Source organism: Chiloscyllium plagiosum, unplaced genomic scaffold (genome assembly GCF_037043375.1).
Source record: "Chiloscyllium plagiosum isolate Xiang-an unplaced genomic scaffold, Cpla_swu_hap1 HiC_scaffold_12, whole genome shotgun sequence".
Taxonomy (NCBI): Eukaryota; Metazoa; Chordata; class Chondrichthyes; order Orectolobiformes; family Hemiscylliidae; genus Chiloscyllium; species Chiloscyllium plagiosum.
Genome location: NW_028270150.1, coordinates 36,907,929 through 36,930,086, shown reverse-complemented (window position 1 = coordinate 36,930,086; position 22,158 = coordinate 36,907,929). Strand labels below are relative to the sequence as shown.

General features: G+C 40.3%; 1 protein-coding gene across 50 annotated transcripts in view; it reads left to right on the top strand.

Annotated features, from left to right (window-relative positions):
- The window catches only part of abi3bpa (ABI family member 3 binding protein a), a 350,635-nt gene that overhangs the window by 131,560 nt on the left and 196,917 nt on the right, over positions 1-22,158 (top strand). For all 50 annotated transcript variants that reach the window (XM_087992632.1, XM_087992642.1, XM_087992635.1 and 47 more), the window contains 6 exons: positions 3,351-3,431; positions 5,603-5,659; positions 14,956-15,048; positions 19,450-19,518; positions 20,800-20,874; positions 21,745-21,837. In XM_087992632.1, the coding sequence (XP_087848758.1) occupies positions 3,351-3,431; positions 5,603-5,659; positions 14,956-15,048; positions 19,450-19,518; positions 20,800-20,874; positions 21,745-21,837 (468 nt within the window). The remainder of the gene's footprint in view (positions 1-3,350; positions 3,432-5,602; positions 5,660-14,955; positions 15,049-19,449; positions 19,519-20,799; positions 20,875-21,744; positions 21,838-22,158) is intronic.

Here is a 22,158-nt window from a genome sequence, read left to right as displayed (position 1 = left end):
AGACGAAGGGATTCTACTTTACGTTTAAAAGGAACACCTTCTTATACAATCACTTCGCAAACTGGAAGCTGCGAAATGAATCCATAGCCTATATACCCCCAGGTGACACAGAGAAGTACCTGGGAGCCCATATCGATCCGTGGGCAGGTGTGGCAGAAGGGGAATGGGAGGAGAAGCTTAAGACCTGGGTCAAAGGAATATAGGCAGCATCTCTCCAACCAAGGCAATGGCTAGAAATCCTTAAAACACATGTTACCCACAAACTGTATTTCCATCTGATCCTATCTGAAGCATCTCAGTGTACTCTCATAAAACTGGACCAGATCATCCATAATGCTACAAAAGAATTCCTCCACCTTCCACATCATACCGCTGATATAGCCCTGTATGCCAGCAACAGGAATGGCGGTCGAAGTGTTCCAAATCTGGAGGTGAAAATTCCATCCGTGATTGAGATGTCCAGTGATGTGATAATTCGAGTCTCCTTTCAGTATAAAGGAGAATGCAACACAGACACCGTTGTGGGAGTGAGCAAGCTCAAAGTCCTTAAAGAAATTGAAGATTTCCTACCTAGCAGCCAAAATGGCGGCAAAGAGGAAATGGACCCGATGATCCACATCCAAGCCATCATGCCAGCACTCCAGGAGGCAGACACCGGGACAGAAACCGCCCAACACATATGCAGGATGGAGAGAATTGGAATTTGAAAAGTGGCGAAAGCTGGAATGCCAAGGGGCAGACATCTAGTAGTTTAGAGATGGTAAGATCTCTAATTCATGTCTAAAAGTTGCAATTCAACAGAAATCCTCTCTGTTTATAAACAGCTTGCTCCTGTGGTGTAATCTATACCCGACAAGAACCATCCTATCTCGGGGAAGTTCAAATAGAAACAAAATTTGCCGAAGGTGTGAGACGACAGTTGAGACCATCTTGCACATCTCATCATGCTGCCCATTTGTCAAAAATGCTCGGATAAAATGCCATAACATCACAGACCAACTGCAAAACCATGTCAGTAAGTATGGCTGGACATCGTACGTGGAGCTCAGATTATTTGCAAAAGATGGCTCACTGTAGAAACCTGATCTTCTATTCAAGAAAGTTCAAAAGATCATGGTAGTAGGTGTCACCGTGTGGTACAAGAATGACAGTAAAACACTGGAAATGGCATGGCGTGAGAAAAGTGAAAAATAGAAACACCTTGACACTGAGATAACGGAATTGACGGGAGGCTCGGAACCCAAGCACTTCAGCTTCACGATGGGTGCACGAGGCAAGTGGCTGGGCCTGAGTAACGGCCTCAGGAAATTCCTCGGCATTGAAAGATTCAAAACATTTGCCACAAAGACATCCAGACTCACGTTATCACTGACACTCGAATTGTTATAAGTGAGCAAACTGCCCTAGCCGGCTCCGGCCGGAGACAAGGATTGGCCAATCACCACCAAAAATAAATAAAAATAAAAAAAGGGTGCGCCAATCCACTACACCATGATCAGTCTGACTCCAGACTGATGGAGGATCACCAATACCCGAGCTTCATATAACACCAGTATCACTGTGGCCCTTGGCCTGTGGTGATTCTAGAGAGTCCAAAACATCGACGAGCGATGTAAAGACTCAAGAAAGGCACTCTTGTGAGTGTTTCAAAGTAGACCAGAGAGCCTTACTTCAGTTGTGGGTAAAGTTTTGGAATGGATTATAAAAAAGAGGATTTATAATCATCTAGAAAGGAATAAGTTGATGAGGGATAGTCAACCCAGTTTTGTGAAGGGTAGGTCATGCCTCACAAACCTCACTGAGTTCTTTTGAGAAGGTGACCAAGCAGGTGAATGAGGGTAAAGCGGCTGATGTGATGTATATGCATTTCAGTAAAGCATTTGATAAAGTTCCCCACGGTAGGCTATTGCACAAAATTCAGAGGCATGGGATTGAGGGTGATTTAACGGTTTGGATCAGAAATTAGCTAGCTGAAAGAAGACAGGGGGTGGTGGTTGATGGGAAATGTTCATCCTGGAGTTAAGTTATTAATAGCGTACCATAAGGATCTGTTTTGGAGTCATTGGGGTCATTGCTGTTTGTCATTTTTATAAATGACCTGGATAAAGGCGTAGAAGGATAGGTAAGTAAATTTATGGATGACACTAAAGTCGGTGGAGTTGTGGACATTGCAGGAAGATGTTGCAGGTTACAAAGGGACATCGAGAAGCTGCAGAGATGGGCAGAGAGGTTTCAAATGCGGAAAAGTGTGAAGTGATTCACTTTGGAAGGAGTAACAGGAATACAGAGGACTGGGCTCATGGTAAAATTCCTGGCAGTGCAGATGGACAGAGAGATCTCTGTGTTCATGTGCATAGATCTCTGAACATTGCCACCCAGGTTGCTAGTGTTGTTAAGAAGGTGTACGGTGTGTTAGCTTATATTGGTAGAGTAATTGAGTTTCAGAGCCATGAGGTCATGTAGCAGCTTTTCAAAACTCTTGTGCAGCTACATTTGGAGCATTGCATACAGTTCTAGTCACCACATTATAGGAAGGACCTGAAAGCATTGGAAAGAGTTCAGAAGAGATTTACCAGGATGTTCCCTGGTATGGAGGGAAGGCTTATAAGGAAATGCTGAGGGACTTGAGGCATTAGAGAAAAGAAGGTTAAGGGGTGACTTAATTGAGACGTACAAGATGGTCAGAGGATTAGATAGGGTGGACAGTGAGAGCCTTTTTCCTCAAATGAGGATAGTTAGCACGAGGGAACATAGCTTTCAACTGAGGGGTGATAGATGTAGGACAGATGTCAGAGGTAGATTCTTTACTCAGAGAGTAGTAAGGGCAAGGATCTCCAAGTAATTTAGCAGGAGATAGAACTAGCAGCACAGAAATAGATCATTCAACCCAGTCATCTCTGCTGGTGCTTCTGCTGTTTACAAAGCTCCTCCAACCCAAATAACTTGTAGTCACAGTATCAAAGCTTAGTCTTAGTTTGGTTTGCTCAAAGTGTGCAAACAATTTAAAAGTATCAAAGTACATCTTTTGTAAGTTGAACTTTTCCTTTACATTTGACTTATTTGGTATTTTGTTTATAAGAAAGTGATTAATTTCTAAGCTCTAAAACTTGCATTAAAGTATATGTGCACTCATTCAAAACATCTGAAGCATCATTAAATATTGACTATTTGCTTATAATGAAGCTACTAAAATTTAGTAACCCCCTCGTCTCCAATTCCCACAAATGAAGCGCATGGGACATTTTTGATATAAATGCAAGTTTGTGTGGACATGAATAGCCAGCATTCACTGATCTTTTAGAATAATTTATGAACTGATTTCTGATCACATTCTCCAATAACTGTTTCAGGTGGCCAGTCAGCTTCTGACAGTGCACGTGACCATTCTACTAGCAGCTCATCACCAAAACCTAACATTCCTCATAAACCAGGTATGGTGATGGACAGTGTTTCACTGAACTTTTAAACTAGAGATTTTGTTTATTCTTTATTCTCCTATGGGATGAGTGTCACTGGAAAGGCCAGCATTTATTGGGATCCCTAATTGAGTAATTTGCTGAATCGTTTCTGTGGGTCAGGAGTCCCACATAGGTCTGACCAAGTAAGGATAGCAGATCTGAAATGTCAGGCATCTCATTTGGAGAATATTGCCAATCATTTGTGATTTAGAGATGCCAGTATTGGACTGGGATGTACAAAGTTTAAAAATCACACAACACTAAGCTATAGTCCAACAGGTTTATTTGGAAGCACTAGCTTCCAGAGCACTGCTCCTTCATCAGGTGGTTGTAGGAGCAGCGCTTCAAAAGCTAGTGCTTCCAAATAAACTCCATTCATTTGGATTGTTTTTGATCACATTATTTGTTGTCATTATTTGGGTAGATCTTACAACAGGGTAGTTTATAAGAAGGCAGTGAATGTCTCTTATCCGGAACCCTTTTTTTTTTGACAAGTTTAGAATTAATGGGAGCTGAGTGGGACGGGAACAGATGGGTTAATGTGTGCGGTTTTGAAACTAAGAAAACCAGGAGCACAGACAACATATTGACTGCTTTAAGAGCTGGATTGGGGTGAGCACCTAACTTGCTCTCAAGTGGTGGACACAGGTTTTAAATATTTTATGTGCCTTTATTTTTAAAGTTTTTAGTTTACTGACTGCATGCTAGGTGTCCCATGGCTCAGAAAACAAAAAAAGTAATATTTAATTTGAATGCTGGGGGTCTCGCTCACCAGCTGGAGACCAAACAAGGGCCATTTGTAGCCATCCTTGTGGGAAGTTCATTGCATAATGTGGCTGGCAGCAGGTCTTTGCTGGGATCAAGAAGTCAAGCAGTGGAAATCCTGCACCTGAGAGAGGCTAGCCAATCAAATCAAAGGCACCATTGATGAGGATGATGACTGCAGTGGACAATGCACATGGCTGAGAGAAGTAAAGGTGGGATGGCATTTGCAGGGTGTGGATTGTAGGAGAAGAACTGAGGAGAGTTGGCAGCAATGGCAGAGGGCAGGTCTCAATGGCCTCACTCTTCGCAGGTGCTAATTGTGTCAAGTGAGGGACCTTCCCAAACCATTCTCACCGGCCTGTCCCTCGGGCATTCTGCATGGCAAATTGTCTCACTGGTTGAATATCGGCAGAGAGTGGATGAAATCCTTAAGCATGTAACATTTGCTCACTTAAAGGTTTCAACTGCTGTTGGGGGCAGGAAGGCCATGCATGAACCTTCTCCCCTAGATTTGATCAGAGCAGGGGTAGGAAGGTGGCTGAGGCCCCATCCACCTGATTGAATGGCCCAGCTTTTAAATCTGCTTCAGAAAGGGCTTAAATTCTACCCCATGAAGCTGAAGAGGGGCTGGATTTAGCAACTGACGTTTCCTGGACCTGAGAGTTAGGGGAAAGAGAAAGCTGTGAGAGAAAGAGATTGTGAACATAAAGTTCAGAGAGATGTTTGGCTTGGGGGAGATAGTGGGTGCAAAACTGGACATGTAATCATGGAAGCAAGATTGGGAGAGTCAGCGGGTATGGGGGGAAGATAACTACATTGGAAGGGAGATCCACTGATCAGGAGAGGAGTGGCTATGATTTTACGGAGGGAAAGAGAAAGCTTTCCCCTCCGTAAAATCATAGCCACTCCTCTCCTGATCAGTGGATCTCCCTTCCAATGTAGTTATCTTCCCCCCATACCCGCTGACTCTCCCAATCTTGCTTCCATGATTACATGTCCAGTTTTGCACCCACTATCTCCCCCAAGCCAAACATCTCTCTGAACTTTATGTTCACAATCTCTCCCTCTCCCTCTTTGTTGCCTCGCTGAGGTCTTTTAGCTGAGGCAGCTTTCCAACCTGATTGACAGGGAGCTTCTAAGTCTGGCTGGCTGTTGGTGAAAATGGAGAATTCCTTTTAAATTTTTCCAGTTCTATCATCTCGACTGCCCAATTATGTGCCTGTATAGTTTACCGAACTGCTATGATCCCTTCCACAATGTCCATCTCCCCATAAATAATTAGACACATAGGTCCCCCAGAAATCACTTTTGATTTAAAAGCTTTCTTGCACGGTTGCAGATTTGAAGTTTGCTTATTACACTCATGTTGTTTACTACAGAACGCGCTCCTGATCAGTTGCATGGCAAGGAAGGAAGAAATAAATTAAAAAGTAAAGGTAAGTGCAATGGAGGGAAAAGAAATTGGAACACTGTCTTTTATGACTCTGGAACAAGTAAGTAGGTCATAATATAAGGAGTACATTTATGAGTCTGTACTGTAATATAGAGTCTTGCCTGCCAGGAACATGTCTTGGGAATTTAGCCATGAATCCCATTCAGTGTTATGTTTATTATATAAATATACCAAAGCATTGAGGGGGAGAATAAGTCCAAATTTCCAATAAGTATCTCTGTTGAGATAGCAAAGTACTGAAATTGCCATCAATATGACAGCCTTTCTTAAAGCATGTGTTTCAGAAATGGAAATGAAAATATCATTGTGGAGTAAAAGTGCAACTAAAAGCCTGGGCTTTAGCCATGTTGCCAAGGAAGAAAATCAGTATTTCATCTTACCTAGGCTATAAATAAATTTTCAGGAAGTGCTTAATGTTGTCATTACATGTAGAAGAAAAAGTTCCATTCCCTTGTTCAACCCTAACCAGTACAAGAAAAGGTAATGTTTCATTCTAAATTCAAGTGTTAGCTTGAATTACTTAAAATTGACAAAACTAAGAAAATTATCCCGAAAATTGACACACCTCATTAGAATGTTGATCTTTTGATATTAAGTCTTGGGATAATCTCCATTTAATTCTTAAATGATATCAGCCAGTAGCACACTTATCAGATGATTGAAATTATCAATGTTTCTCAGCTGTACAATTTTTTAACATGGTTAGCTCATGTCACTGTTGATTAATGAATGCTAAAGTAACTGTAAAGCAACTGGATTTTACAATGGTAGTTTGTAGTATATTATTATTTGCAAATTTTGAATCGAAAGTGAAGGAAGCAGAGATTTTAGTACCCCTTCTGTGAAGGTGACTAGTTTTTGTTAAGAAAGTGAAAGTATGTGATTTGGAACAGTGTGCTCAAAACAGCCTTTCCAAGAAAGCATGTGATTTAAGCCAATTAACTTGATCAGCTACTTGGTGAGTTAATTGCTGAACGTTTACAAAATTGTGCGCGGTAATCTAGAAGGATAGAAAGGGAGGCAAGAGAGGAGGGGTGTTGGCATTTTTGATAAGGAATAGCATTACAGCTGTGCTGAGGGAGGATATTCCCGGAAACACATACAGGGAATTTATTTGGGTGGAACTGAGAAATAAGAAAGGGATGATCACCTTATTGGGATTGTATTATAGACCCCCTAATAGTCAGAGGGAAATTGAGAAGGTAATTTGTAAGGAGATCTCAAATATCTGTAAGAATAATAGGGTGGTTATGGTATGGGATTTTAACTTTCCAGACGTAGACTGGGACTGCCATAGTGTTAAAGGTTTAGATGGAGAGGAATTTGTTAAGTGTGTACAAGGCTCAGAAGGGAAGGGTGAAGAAGAGCAGAGCAGTAGTAATTGGGGACTCGATAGTTCGTGGCACAGATAGGCGGTTTTGTGGGAACGAGAGAGACTCACGTTTGGTATGTTGCCTCCCAGGTGCAAGGGTACGTGATGTCTCTGATCGTGTTTTCCGGGTCCTGGAGGGGGAGGGGGAGCAACCCGAAGTCGTGGTCCACATTGGCACCAACGACATAGGTAGGAGGAGTGCTGAGGATGTTAGACAGGCTTTCAGGGAGCTAGGTTGGAAGCTCGGAGTTAGAACAAACAGAGTTGTTGTCTCTGGTTTGTTACCCGTGCCACGTGATAGAGATTCGAGGAATAGGGAGAGAGAACAATTAAATGCGTGGCTTCAGGGATGGTGCAGGAGGGAGGGGTTCCAGTTTTTGGATAACTGGGGTTCTTTCTGGGGACGGTGGGACCTCTATAAACAGGATGGTCTACACCTGAACCTGAGGGGAACCAGTATCCTTGGGGGGAGGTTTGCTAGTGCTCTTGGGGGGGGTTTAAACTAACTCGGCAGGGGCATGGGAACCCAGATTGTAGCTTCAGGGTGCAGGGCCTGGAGTGTAGGGAGGTGAGGAACATGGCATCAATTTCCAAGGAGGGTGCCTGTAAACAGGGAAGTGGCTTGAAGTGTGTATACTTCAATGCAAGAAGTATACGAAATAAGGTAGGTGAACTTGCAGCGTTGGTTGGTACCTGGGACTTCGATGTTGTGGCTATTACGGAGACATGGCTAGAACAGGGACAGGATTGGCTGTTGCAGGTTCCGGGATTTAAATGTTTTAGTAGGGTCAGAGGTGGGGGTAAAAGAGGGGGAGGTGTGGCATTGCTTGTCAAAGATAGTATTACAGCGGTGGAAAGGACAATGGATGAGGACTTGCCATCTGAGGTAGTTTGGGCTGAGGTTAGGAATAGGAAAGGTGAGGTCACCCTGTTAGGAGTCTTTTACAGGCCTCCTAATAGTCCTAGAATCATTGAAGAAAGGATTGGGAAGGTGATTCAGGAGATGAGTGACAGTAATAGGGTGGTTGTTATGGGGGACTTTAACTTTCCTGATATTGATTGGGAAAGCTATAGCTCAAGTTCGTTAGATGGGTCAGTGTTTGTTCAATGTGTGCAGGAGAGTTTCCTGACACAATATGTAGACAGGCCAACAAGAGGTGAGGCCATACTGGATTTGGTTCTGGGTAACGAACCAGGCCAGGTGTTAGAATTAGAGGTAGGTGAGCACTTTGGGGATAGTGACCATAATTCGGTGATTTTTACACTCGTGATGGAGAGGGATAAGTGTGTACTACAGGGCAAGAATTATAGCTGGGGTAAGGGAAATTATGATGCGGTGAGGCATGACTTAGGATGTGTGGCTTGGAAAAGTAGACTCCAAGGCAAGAGTGTAAATGATATGTGGAACTTGTCCAAGGGGCAACTATTGAGTGTCCTTGATAATTATGTACCTGTCAGGCAGGAAGGAAAGGGTCGTGCGAGGGAGCCGTGGTTTAATAAGGAATTGGAATCCCTTGTTAAATGGAAGAGGGCGGCCTATCTCAAGATGAGACGTGAAGGTTCAATTGGGGCGATTGAGTGTTATAGGGTAGCCAGGAAGGACCTGAAGAGAGAGCTAAAAGCAGCAAGGAGGGGACATGAAAGGTCCTTAGTCGATAGGATTAGGGAAAACCCTAAGGCTTTCTATAGGTATGTTAGGAATAAAAGAATGACTAGGGTAGGAATAGGTCCAGTCAAGGATAGTAGGGGGAAGTTGCGTGTGGAGGCGGAAGAGATTGGGGAGACACTGAATGAATACTTTTCTTCAGTATTTACTCAGGAACAGGGCATTGTTGTCGATGAGAATACTGAGTCACAAATAAGTAGAATGGATGGCTTTGAGGTATGTAGAGAAGAGGTGTTGGAAATCCTGGAAAAGGTGAAAATAGATAAGTCCCCTGGGCCTGATGGCATTTATCCTAGGATTCTCTGGGAAGCAAGGGAGGAGATTGCAGAGCCATTGGCCTTGATTTTTATGTCCTCTTTGTCTACAGGAGTAGTGCCAGAAGACTGGAGGATAGCAAATGTGGTTCCCTTGTTCAAAAAGGGGAGTAGGGATAGCCCTAGTAACTATAGGCCGGTGAGTCTCACTTCTGTTGTGGGCAAAGTCTTAGAGAGAATTGTAAGGGATAGGATTTATGCACATCTGGATAGGAATAATGTGATCAAGGATAGTCAGCATGGTTTTGTGAAGGGCAAGTCGTGCCTCACAAACCTTATTGAATTCTTTGAAAAGGTGACGAAGGAGGTTGATGAGGGGAAAGCGGTAGATGTGGTATATATGGATTTTAGTAAGGCGTTTGATAAGGTTCCCCATGGTAGACTACTGCAAAAAATACGGAGATATGGCATTGAGGGTGAGTTGGAGGTTTGGATTAGGAATTGGCTGGATGGAAGAAGACAGAGGGTAGTAGTTGATGGCAAAGTTTCTTCATGGAGTGCCGTCACTAGCGGTGTTCCGCAAGGATCTGTTTTGGGACCATTGCTGTTTGTCATTTTTATAAATGACCTGGAAGAGGGGTTAGAAGGTTGGGTGAGCAAGTTTGCGGATGATACGAAAGTCGGAGGAGTTGTTGACAGTGAGGAAGCATGTGGCAGGTTACAGCAGGATATAGAGAAGCTGCAGAGCTGGGCAGAAAGGTGGCAGATGGAATTCAATGTAGCTAAGTGCGAGGTGATTCACTTTGGGAAGAATAACAAAAAGATGGGGTACTGGGCTAATGGTCGGATACTTGGTAGTGTGGATGAGCAGAGGGATCTTGGTGTCCATGTACACAGATCTCTGAAAGTTGCCACCCAGGTAAATAGTGCGGTGAGGAAGGCATATGGCGTACTGGCTTTTATTGGTAGAGGAATTGAGTTCCGGAGTCCTGAGGTCATGATGCAGTTGTATAAGACTCTGGTACGGCCGCATCTGGAATATTGTGTGCAGTTTTGGTCGCCATACTATAGGAAGGATGTGGAGGCATTGGAACGGGTGCAGAGGAGGTTTACCAGGATGTTGCCTGGTATGGAAGGAAAATCGTATGAGGAAAGACTGAGGCACTTGGGGCTGTTTTCACTAGAGAAAAGAAGGTTTAGGGGTGACTTGATTGAGGTGTACAAGATGATTAGGGGGTTAGATAGGGTCGACAGTATGAACCTTTTCCCGCGTATTGAGTCGGGTATTACAAGGGGGCATAGCTTTAAATTAAGGGGGGGTAGATATAGGACTGATGTTAGGGGTAGGTTCTTCACTCAGCGAGTCGTTAGTTCATGGAATGCCCTGCCAGTAACAGTGGTGGACTCTCCCTCTTTATGGGCATTTAAGAGGGCATTGGATAGGTATATGGAGGATAGTGGGTTAGTGTAGTTTAGGTGGGCTTGGATCGGCGCAACATCGAGGGCCCAAGGGCCTGTACTGCGCTGTATTCTTCTATGTTCTATGTTCTATGTTCTAAGGCAATTTTCTGATCCAGAATGTGGATGTACCTACTAGAGAAGGTACAAAACTTGACCTACTCTTGGGAAATAAGGCAGGGCAGGTGACTAAGGTGTCAGTGGGGGAGCACTTTGGGGCCAGCGACCATAATTCTATTAGATTTAAAATGATGATGGAAAAGGATAGACTAGATCTGAAAGTTGAAGTTCTAAATTGGAGAAAGGCCAATTTTGACGGTATTAGGCAAGAACTTTTGAAAGCTGATTGGGGGCAGATGTTCACAGGTAAAGGGACGGCTGGAAAATGGAAAGCCTTCAGAAATGAGATAACAAGAATCCAGAGAAAGTATATTCCTGTTAGGGTGAAAGGAAAGGCTGGTAGGTATAGGGAATGCTGGATGACTAAAGAAATTGAGGGTTTGGTTAAGAAAAAGAAGGAAACATATGTAAGGTATAGACAGGATAGATCGAGTGAATCCTTAGAAGAATATAAAGGAAGTAGGAGTATACTTAAGAGGGAAATCATGAGGGCAAAAAGGGGACATGAGATAGCTTTGGCAAATAGAATTAGGGAGAATCCAAAGAGTTTTTACAAATACATTAAGGACAAAAGGGTAACGAGGGAGAGAATAGGCCCCTCAAAGATCAGCAAGGCAGCCTTTGTGTGGAGCCGCAGAAAATGGGGGAGATACTAAATGAGTATTTTGCATCAGTATTTACTGTTGAAAAGGATATGGAAGATATAGACTGTAGAGAAATAGATGGTGACATCTTGCAGAATATCTATATTACAGAGTGGGAAGTGCTGGATGTCTTGAAACGGGTAAAGGTGGATAAATCCCCAGGACCTGATCAGGTGTACCCGAGAACTCTGTGGGAAGCTAGAGAAGTGATTACTGGGCCTCTTGCTGAGATATTTGTATCATCGGTAGTCACAGGTGAAGTGCCGGAAGACTGGATGTTGGCTAATGTTGTGCTATTGTTTAAGAAGGGTTGTAAGGACAAGCCAGGGAACTATAGATCAGTGAGTCTGACGTCAGTGGTCGGCAAGTTGTTGGAGGGAATCCTGAGGGACAGGATGTCCATGTATTTGGAAAAGCAAGGACTGATTAGGGATAGTCAACATGGCCTTATGCGTGGGAAATCATGTCTCACAAACTTGATTGAGTTTTTTGAAGAAGTAACAAAAAGGATTGATGAGGGCAGAGCGGTAGATGTGATCTATATGGACTTCAGTAAGGCATTCGACAAGGTTCCCCATGGGAGACTGATTAGCAAGGTTAGACCTCACGGAATACAGGGAGAACTAGCCATTTGGATACAGAACTGTCTCAAAGGTAGAAGACGGAGGGTGGTGGTGGAGGGTTATTTTTCAGACTGGAGGCCTGTGACCAGTGGAGTGCCACAAGGATCGGTGTTGGGTCCTCTACTTTTTGACATTTACATAAATGATTTGGATGCGAGCATAAGAGGTACAGTTAGTAAGTTTGCAGATGACACCAAAATTGGAGGTGTAATGGACAGCGAAGAGGGTTACTTCAGATTACAACAGGATCTGAACCAGATGGGCCAATGGGCTGAGAAATGGCAGATGGAGTTTAATTCAGATAAATGCAAGGTGCTGCATTTTGGGAAAGCAAATCTTAGCAGGACTTATACACTTAATGGTAAGGTCCTAGAGAGTGTTGCTGAACAAAAAGACCTTGGAGTGCAAGTTCATAGCTCCTTGAAAGTGGAGTCGCAGGTAGATAGGGTAGTGAAGAAGGTGTTTGGTATGCTTTCCTTTATTGGTCAGAGTATTAAGTACAGGAGTTGGGAGGTCATGTTGCGTCTGTACAGGACGTTGGTTAGGCCACTGTTGGAATATTGCGTGCAATTCTGGTCTCCTTCCTATCGGAATGATGTTGTGAAACTTGAAAGAGTTCAGAAAAGATTTACAAGGATGTTGCCAGGATTGGAGGAGTTGAGCTATAGGGAGAGGCTGAACAGGCTAGGGCTGTTTTCCCTGGAGCATTGGAGGCTGAGGGGTGACCTTATAGAGGTTTACAAAATTATGAGGGGCATGGATCGGGTAAATAGGCAAAGTCTTTTCCCTGGGTTGGGGGAGTCCAGAACTAGAGGGCATAGGTTTAGGGTGGGAAGGGAAAGATATGAAACATACAAATGGGGCAACTTTTTCACGCAGAGGGTGGTACGCGTATGGAATGAGCTGCCAGAAGATGTGGTGGAGGCTGGTACAATTGCAACATTTAAAAGGCATTTGGATGGGTATTTGAATAGGAAGGGTTTGGAGGGATATGGGCCGGGTGCTGGCAGGTGGAACTAGATTGCGTTGGGATATCTGGTCGGCATGGATGGGTTGGACTGAAGTGTCTGTGTCCATGCTGTACATCTCTATGACTGTGACTATGACTCGAGAGAAGTGGATGATTAGGGGCCACAAGCAGGTTGAGCTCTGAGGAAGAGAAGTCATTCCAGCATAAGGGCAGAGTTTATTTTGGAGACATTTCCAGACTGAGAGACTTAGAAAGAAATCTTAAGACTGTCAGGGCTGAAAAGAAATCTCCAGACCACTAGAGCTTCAAACAGGTCTTAAGTTATTTCAGTAGGCCAAAGAGAATAGTAGGAAAGATTCATAGATTCATAGAAAATAAAAGTAGGACTATGCCATTTGGCCCTTGGAGTCTGCTCCACTATTCAATATGATCATCTTAGATCTTACATTAGTCACAGTGTGGAAACAGGCCCTTTGGCCCAACAAGTCCACACCGACCCTCTAAACACAACCCACCCAGACCCATTCCCTTACATTTACCCCTTCACCTAACACTACAGACAATTTAGCATGGCTAATTCACCTAACCTGCACATGTTTTGGACTGTGAGAGGAAACCGGAGAACCCAGGGGAAACCCGCGCCGACCTGGAAGAATGTGCAAACATCACACAGACAGATGCCTGAGGCGGGAATTGAACCGGGTCTCTGGCACTGTCTCTCATCATCCAACTCAGTTAATTGTTCCGCATATGCTTTGACCCCTGCAGTCCTAAGAACTATATTTAATGTTGAAAACATTCAGTGTTTTGGCCTTATCTGCTTTCTGTGACGGACAATTCCACAGGCTAAAAGAATTTCTCCTCATTTCAGTCCTCAATGTCCTACCTTGTATCCTTAAACTGTAACCCCGAGTTCATTCATTGGAAAGATCCTTCCTGAATTGACCATGTATAGTCCTGTTAGAATTTTATAGGCCTCTGAGATAGCGCACCCCCACCCCCCATCCCAGCCCCAGCGGGCACCATTCTTCTCAACTTCAGTGACTATAGTCGTAACCAATCTTGTCTCTCTTCATACATCAGTGTATCGAAATAAGATGTAATTAGCTCTCGAAGGACATTTTTACAGAAAATAAAAATACTTCTTTCAGATACTTTTGTTGTGAGGATGCAAGTTGTGATGAAAGTTTGTAATATGTCACTATTTAGGAATTTGACTTCAAAAGTGAAAGTGAAATAGACTTTAGATTTCAGTTCTGAGAAAATGGTTTTTTTAAAGAAAGGGTCAGAAAGTAATTTGAAATGGTGATCTCAAGACAACCTTTCCGAAAAATCATGCAAGGCTAAATGATGTGATCAGCTCAATGGAGAGTTAACAAGGTTGAATTTTATGATGTACAGAAACAAATGATCAGGGCTCACTAGCAGTTGGAGTTCTGAAGAAGATAAGTCATTATCAGTGGAAGGGCTGACTTTTGCTTTGTAGTAGTCTCCAGACTAAGAGAAATCTTCAAGTCATCACTGCTGAAAAGGAGTCTTAACTTGTTTCCATAGTTGAAAGATAAATGCTGGAAAGTGTCAGTGAGTAAATCTGTTTTTAAGTATCTCTGGGAGAGAACTGAGAATATACAGGTAGTGTTGAGTAAGAAATCTTAAAGTGAAGATACTTATCTGTGGTTGAGTATCTGAAAAGCTCAATGCTAGCATTAGGGTTGAATCTTTCTTCTTGCTGTTTATATCAAAATCTTTCTGAAATATATACATATGAAAGGTTCTGATGAAAGGTGACTGGACCCAAAACATTAACTCTACTTTCTATCCACAGATATCACAGCACCTGCTGTGATTCTCCAGTAATTTCTGGTTTTGTTTTAGATTTCCAGTATTTACAGTTTTTTGTTTTAATTTACCTCCATTGAATCCTTCTCCAGACACTTCTGTTTTATGTTCTAACTATTTTTATTTTTATCTTATGTTGTTTGTGAATATGTTCAATGACTGACCACCTTGGTAACCAAATTTCAAACATAAAACTTATTATCTATCAAGTAAGGTTTCAGTCTGAGATCTGACTTGTCTCATGTTACAATCAATTAGGATCTTAGTAATGTGGTTTTCAACAATAATATTTTTGGTTTGTAATTTCTCAAATAATTATGTAATACTTTGCAGAGACTTCAAACACTGTTACTAAACCATCATTGAAAAGTGGCAAGATGAGGAATGCAAAAGAAAAATCAAAAGTGAAACCATTAACAACAAAAGGTAATATTCTGGCCTCTCAGTACTCTGATGAACATTCTGAATACACAGCTAACAGAAAAGAAGTTTGTTGTTTATCATTTGTGAGTTTTTAAAATTAGATGTCTTTACTCCACACTGTATTAGAATTGCTTTTGATAGATATGTGTACCTTTTATTTTCCTAACAAAATGTATTACCTCATAATAAAGTATATATTGCAATTCATTTTCCAATTATATGCCCATTCCACAAATGTAGAACTTCAGCTCCTTAGTTAAAATCATTTTTGTAAATGGTGCACAATAGTTTGTTAGTAAGTCTCATCAATGCTTTTTTTCTGGCAGCATAAATTACTACTCCTAACCCCCTTTTTGCTCTATTTTGTAGACAACTTGTAGTCCATTCATCTACTTGTCCCTTAACCATTTGTTCCTTGTCTATTATGTGGCAATTTATCGAAAGCCATTTGAAAATCTAAAACTACTACTCAACTGCATTTGCTTGGCAAATCTTTCTATTACTACTTGAAATAATTTGACACATTTAGTCAAGCATGCCCTTGCCTTTTGAAATCTTTGCTGATTGTTGTTTGTTATATCTCCAGTTTCTCTGTATTTTGCTGCTACTTTTGAGTAAGTACCCTATTGTCTTTCCAGCACTGATGTTAACCTAATTAGTTTATACTTCCTTGGAATTATTCTATTTCCATTTAAATGTAGAATTCATGTTTGCTGTCTGCCAATCCTCTGGCACTAAATTCCTGGTTCTGTTTTGATAAGCTTTCATAATAATGCCGCTTCCTAATTCCTTTCAATATGAATAGATGAGAAAACATGGGCTTTATATTTACTTTCTCAATAACCTTCAGCAATGTTTTGAACTCCTCTTCAGTTGTCATGTGAGTCTTGTTTGCATCCTAACAAATATTTAGGTAAAGCAATTAATCTATATTTCTATCATTTCACTGCCTTTTCCTTTTTCAGTTTATCTTGTAATTCCCATTGTCGCTAAAAGTACACCTTTGTAAATATTTTTCTGCTGCTATTGTTTGCCATTGCTTGTCAATATTTATATTCCCATTTACCTTCTCTAGTTTAATTGCCTTTCCTCAAAATTAATTCCACCTCCATGACTTGACTTTTTGTCTTTCTCAATCTTAATTTGAAATTTTATTACGTTGTATTACCTTGATATTCCTATATATTTACCAAATTGCTCTAGGTCATTTTCTCCCTTGACTGACTCACCACTATTACTACATATTTTACTTTGTTTTAAGAAACTAGTTTTGAAAGTAATTAAATCACCTTCAACCTTAATATAAAATTCTATCATGTATCATGGGTGGCACGGTGGCACAGTGGTTAGCACTGCTGCTTCACAGCGCCAGAGGCCTGGGTTTCAATTCCCGCCTCAAGCGGCTGACAGTGTGGAGTTTGCACATTCTCCCCATGTCTGCGTGGGTTTCCTCCAGGTGCTCCGGTTTCCTCCCACAGTCCAAAAATGTACAGGTCAGGTGAATTGGCCGTGCTTAATTGCCCGTAGTGTTAGGTGTGGGTGGCGGGTCAGTGTGGACTTGTTGGGCCCAAGGGCCTGTTTCCACACTGTAAGTAATCTAATCCAATCATAGTTATTCTTTCCAAGAGTCCCCTTTACTAAAAGATTATTAATTAACGTTTACTCATTGCAGAATATTAGATCAAAAATAACATGCCCTATTTGCTTATCTTGCTTAAATTCTTGAAGTCTTACTGCAAATTCAATTTGGCTCGTTTCTATGACCTTGCTTACTATTTCAAATGTGCCTCTAATTTACACATATGCACTCATCTTACAGTATTACTATTGGAAAGCTGCTTACTATTTTCAGCAATTCTGATCTTTAAAGCCACTATTGCTGCATCTGATACAGGGTGGAAAATTCCTGTGTACTTTTACTTAGAGACTGGTACAATCTGGGAATAAAGCAAATATTGTACTTGATATAAAGGATCAAGAACACTTGAGCTCAAGATGTATTCACATTTTTTCCTTGTTCTTTCACCAATCTATGGATCAGTGAATGTATCTCAGTCAAGGTCTGCCTCCAGGTTAAAGAACCATACATGCAAATTTCCTCATTGGTTGGAAACAGATGTAAAATTAAGCCAAGAAAGTTTGGAGGGCAGGAAACAAATATAGATAGATCTAAATATAGATATAATTGGAAATTATGCATGTTTGTTTGAGTGTATTTTATAGTGTCAGTAGTACAAGTCATGCTTCTGCAATAATAAATTAAACCTGCTGCTCCTAATGACCTGTGCTGATGGGTAGATAATTTCAATTTTATAAGCTCCGAACTTTCCTTGTTTCCATTGATTTCCAGCCATGTATCCACATTTTCAGATTCCAGTGTATCCTAGTGTAATCATAAGGAAATTTGAGTCTAAATGGGCATCTACAAAATAGGTCCATCAGTGGCTATAACTGTGGGTACAGCTTCCCAATTACTACTGCACAAGTAATTCACCCCAATGTTTTGAATGGCCAATATACATGATCCTAAAAGGCCTTATGACATTACACTTAGTAAATTCTACATCCAGAGCAAAGGTGAGGGCAGAGAGTTACATTGACTCGACCTTCTGAGTGAAGCAATTTCTCCTTTTCATAATTGTAAATGACCTGCCCCTCATTCTGAGACTGTGTATCTTGGTTCAACGTCCCCATCCTGCGTCCATTCTGTCAATCTTTGTAAGACTTTGAATGAGATTATCTCTCATTCTCCTAAACTTCAGAGAATTATGACCCACTCTATTTAACCTTTCCTTAAACAGAATTCCTTCCATCCAAGGAATTAGTTTGGTGAACTTTGTTGCATTCCCTCTATTGCTGACACATCTTTCCATAGATCATGAGGCCAAAACTGCACATATTATTCCAGATGTGGTCTCAATAGTAAGGGATCTATGCTGTTCTACTCAAATTCTGTTATAATATAGACCGACATGTTTGCGTGCTGTGCCTGCATGTTAACCATCTGTAACTTCCATCGAGTTACATTGAACAAATGGCTGAACCCCGTCAGGAATTCCATTCAGTGTCTTGAGTCAAGTGTAGATAAATATTCTTGTACGAACTGTCAGGGTACAGATCACATCAAGGATTCTGTATGTTTTTCGTTTCATATGCCACATTACATGGGAAATAAGTGATTTTTGAAGCAGTATACAAGAATAATGAAACATCAGTAATTGCAAAGGGGATTGGTAATTTCCCAGTTCAGATTATAACATTTGAGACGAGCCAAAGTAGTTGATAATTTATATAACACACATATTGCTGAGTTGAATAGTGGCTTTGTTCAGTTCTGGATTTGTTTCTGAACTAATACTGATTGCCATTGCAAACATTTTCCAAAGCAAAATGTTGATGCATTATAATGGATGCCATTTGTTCTGTTACCACTATGTAACCATGAAGCTATTGTACCAAACCTATTACAGCTTGAGTCAGGTCCTATCCGAACTATATATTACATATTAAAAGAGCTGCTAAATACAAAGGAGGAATTTAAACCCTGATCACTTCCTAGCTAATTAGCTGATGCTGCATCTAGTTATTTACCCAGTTGTTCCAGCTCAGTGCAATTGGCACTGTAGTGTGTACTTGATTTAGCCAATTTAGCAACCATAGCTCCCTACATTCATCACTGTCCAATTTTTGGCAGGAACTTTAAACAGTCATTGGGCACTTCATTTACACTTGTAAGGGTCCAAACTCATTTATTATGTGACCAATGAAAATTTACCTTACTAAATATTTGATCAAATATTCAGGTACATTGTGGGTGTGGGATCTCAGTCCCTCTGTACCTGTGCTAAGAATGACAGCTGTTATTTGGTCAGATTCTTGTGTACATGTACTGTGTGGATATCTATATTGATGGATTCTACCAGTGCAAAATAACATGTATGCATTCTCATGTGCATCATGATTTGTTATTACCTGGCTGCAAATAAAGTTTAGATTAACGAATAAACAGAAAATCTGTTGCATGGAATTCAATGGCATTTTGTGAAATATAACCGATTGATTTTGGTAATTATTTTGCTTTAATGATATTTTAGGAAGCTATTGTACTTACTGAAAATATTTTTGTTATCAAGGCACTTTACTCTTACAAGTCATCTGTATATTGGTCCTGAAATTTTGTGGATGTTGTACTAGAGTTCGGTTGTAATGTCCTGAGAGGACTAATTGAAACCTGGATACCAGGTTTCCATCATTTTTTGGTGGAGGGTTGGAGGTGAGTTGTTGCAGATCTTCTGCTGGAATAGTATATCAAGACAGACGCCACAGAATTTCAAGGCTAATCTAATTTTAAGGATGTAGCAATTTAGTTTTATTTTTAATGATGTGACCAATTATTAATTACAGAATCCAAGTTGCCATCATCAGTCAGTCCATCCTTCCCATCAAAACCTGTGCCTAAATCTGATCCAGCAGGCAAGTTCAGAAGTATTTTTCAAATAGTTAATGCAGGGATATTTTTCATCAGGATTATTGCTAAAATTATGCTTACGTTGGTAATTTATATACGTACGTATATGGACATGGAAATAAATGAAATTCTGAAGAATTGCTTCCAAATACTTAGAATTGAATCAAAATATTATATAGACATTTTTTAATTCGATAGAACCTGACCTCATAATTTAAGATTATAAATTGCTGATTGAAAGCAGTTTGAGTGATTTTCCTCACAGGTAAAAACTTCTAAAGTTTACAGAAATGTTTTAAGCACAGATCTTTGTAACAGAACAATTATTTGTTTCCCTCTTTTTACTTCTCACTATTTTTCATGTAGAATTGTACAACTTATTTGAAATATTTAATAGGTGCATTGTAATCTAAATACTCTTAACCTTTGGCTGTCTAGCATGGAGTTCACACAAATGACTATCCAATCACTTTTGGATCTCGCTGAAAGAAATTAATCATTGTTTTGACATGAAGTTTCTTAACTTGCCAGAACATTAGGATTTATTGTTTTATTTGAACCGTTGTCATTTAAAAAGTTGACTAAAAATGTTTAAAAACCAGAATTATTTGTTTGCATCTTTTCAGTATATCAAGCATATGGCAATTTGATGTTTGCATGAAGTGTATCATGTAATCAATACCCAACACCACTTGGCAATACGTGTATGCTGTTTCTTTATTGTTATGAAAACATAACTGATTTTTTATCTCTGTGTTCACAACGCCACCGCAAATAGCTAACAAAGAAAATATCCTCTAATCTATTCTTTCTTTGAATTCATTTTCCAATGTGCTTATGGTACTATTTTGGAAACATGCTCTGTAACTAGTCCATCAGTGATGTTTGCATGAAATGTATTTTCTGTCAATCATCAAACTTGATTTAAGCATATTGTTCAGTTATAATATTCCCCACTCACCATGGGAAAAGGGAAATATAGTGTCACCTTCCAGACATTTGTATTTCTCTGTGTAACGTTGCATGGCTTTATATAGTAACATGGCGTGTATGCAGTATGAATTTCTCTTTTCATTGGCAATGTGTTTCATGATTTGAGTGCCATAATTTCTTTGATAACAACCAGAGATTCTGCCTAACTTGTTATGGCCAAATAATGAGAATTTGCATCTGTTATTGTCAAGCTTAAGTTATCACACATGTGGAGGAGCCATCAGTATTCTAATAACGCGGCTTCGTTTCGTGTCTTGGATAATTTTATACTTCTTTTCTGAAAACCATTGCAGAAATTCAGATACCAGTTTTCCTCACTCCAAGCCCCCCTTCTCACCTTGATACCACGGATAAGCAGCAACCCACAGGTAGTTTCAATTATTGGAAAAGCCTGGGTGTGTTATTTTCATTAAATATGGTGTGTACTATTATGTTTATGAATGTATCATTGTTTGCTTGTTTTGCATGACTGAAACTTTAGATGTAACATTGAATATAGAAGTGTAAATTTTAATGTATCATACTTATTGCAATACTGAACAACTGATCAAGTCATTTCTTTTTTCAAGCTACTTTTCTGGTTCATAAAATGGTATCAATTTTATTTAGGTGCGTTATGTTTCAACTATTTTGAACTGATTCAATGTATCCTGTTTTCAACGCATGGCATGTGGATGAGAAGATGGATGGGGTAAACTGTGTTAAGATTTTCACCAATGCTATTTGGATGCACTACAGGAAGGTTTGAAGGAATGGTCTGGTATAGATTCTTTATCCTCCCTATGTGGAGCATCTGCCGATCCCCTGCTTATCATTTCCTATGAAACACAACGCAGACCAGCTATTCAGCAGTACGGAGGATCACGTATTTAAATCCACATCTTCTGTCCCATATTATGCTTTAAAGTATTGCTATCAAAGAGACTTGGGTCCAGTTCATGCAATTCTAGTTGTTCACTTGCATGAACTGCATTCGGACTCTCAAGATTGCAATACAATTCATGGAATTAAATTTGGAATCTTTTTAAGCATCTAGCCTGATTAGTAAACAACAGGATGTTCTATGAATTGGCCAATATGTTATTATTACACTTGTCAGTACATAGTGTTTGTATGTTGAAATGCAAATTAGGTTCCACTTCCAGTTAATTTTATGATAAATTCTTTTTCCAATGATGTCAGTTTCTCTGCTTGATCAGCAAACTGTTTCAATATATTTTCTCTAAAATGCATTACAGAACCTGTGACAACACCACCTTCTACCACTTTGCCATTCACTATATTAAGTACAACTTCTGGTCATACTGCTGTGGACAAGCAGAATCTCCCAGGTAGTTCCAATAATAACATTCTAAAAAAGATGATTTTGTGAGTGGTGATGAATTATTTGTGATCTGTTCCAAATGAATTTGCAGCATCTTATGTGTATTTTCATTTTTTTTCAACTGGTGAAATTACATTTTGACACAATATACCTGAGCCTTCTTGAGATTTGAGATTTTGCATATTAAAGTATTTTGATAGGAGTTACTATAGCCATTTTGTCAATTAGAGAGCATGAAAACCTCACAGATTTGAAGTATCTTCATTTTTATTAAATTCCCTCTTGGGAAAAAATACATTTTCTTTATCTGTTCTTTGACAAATTTTAG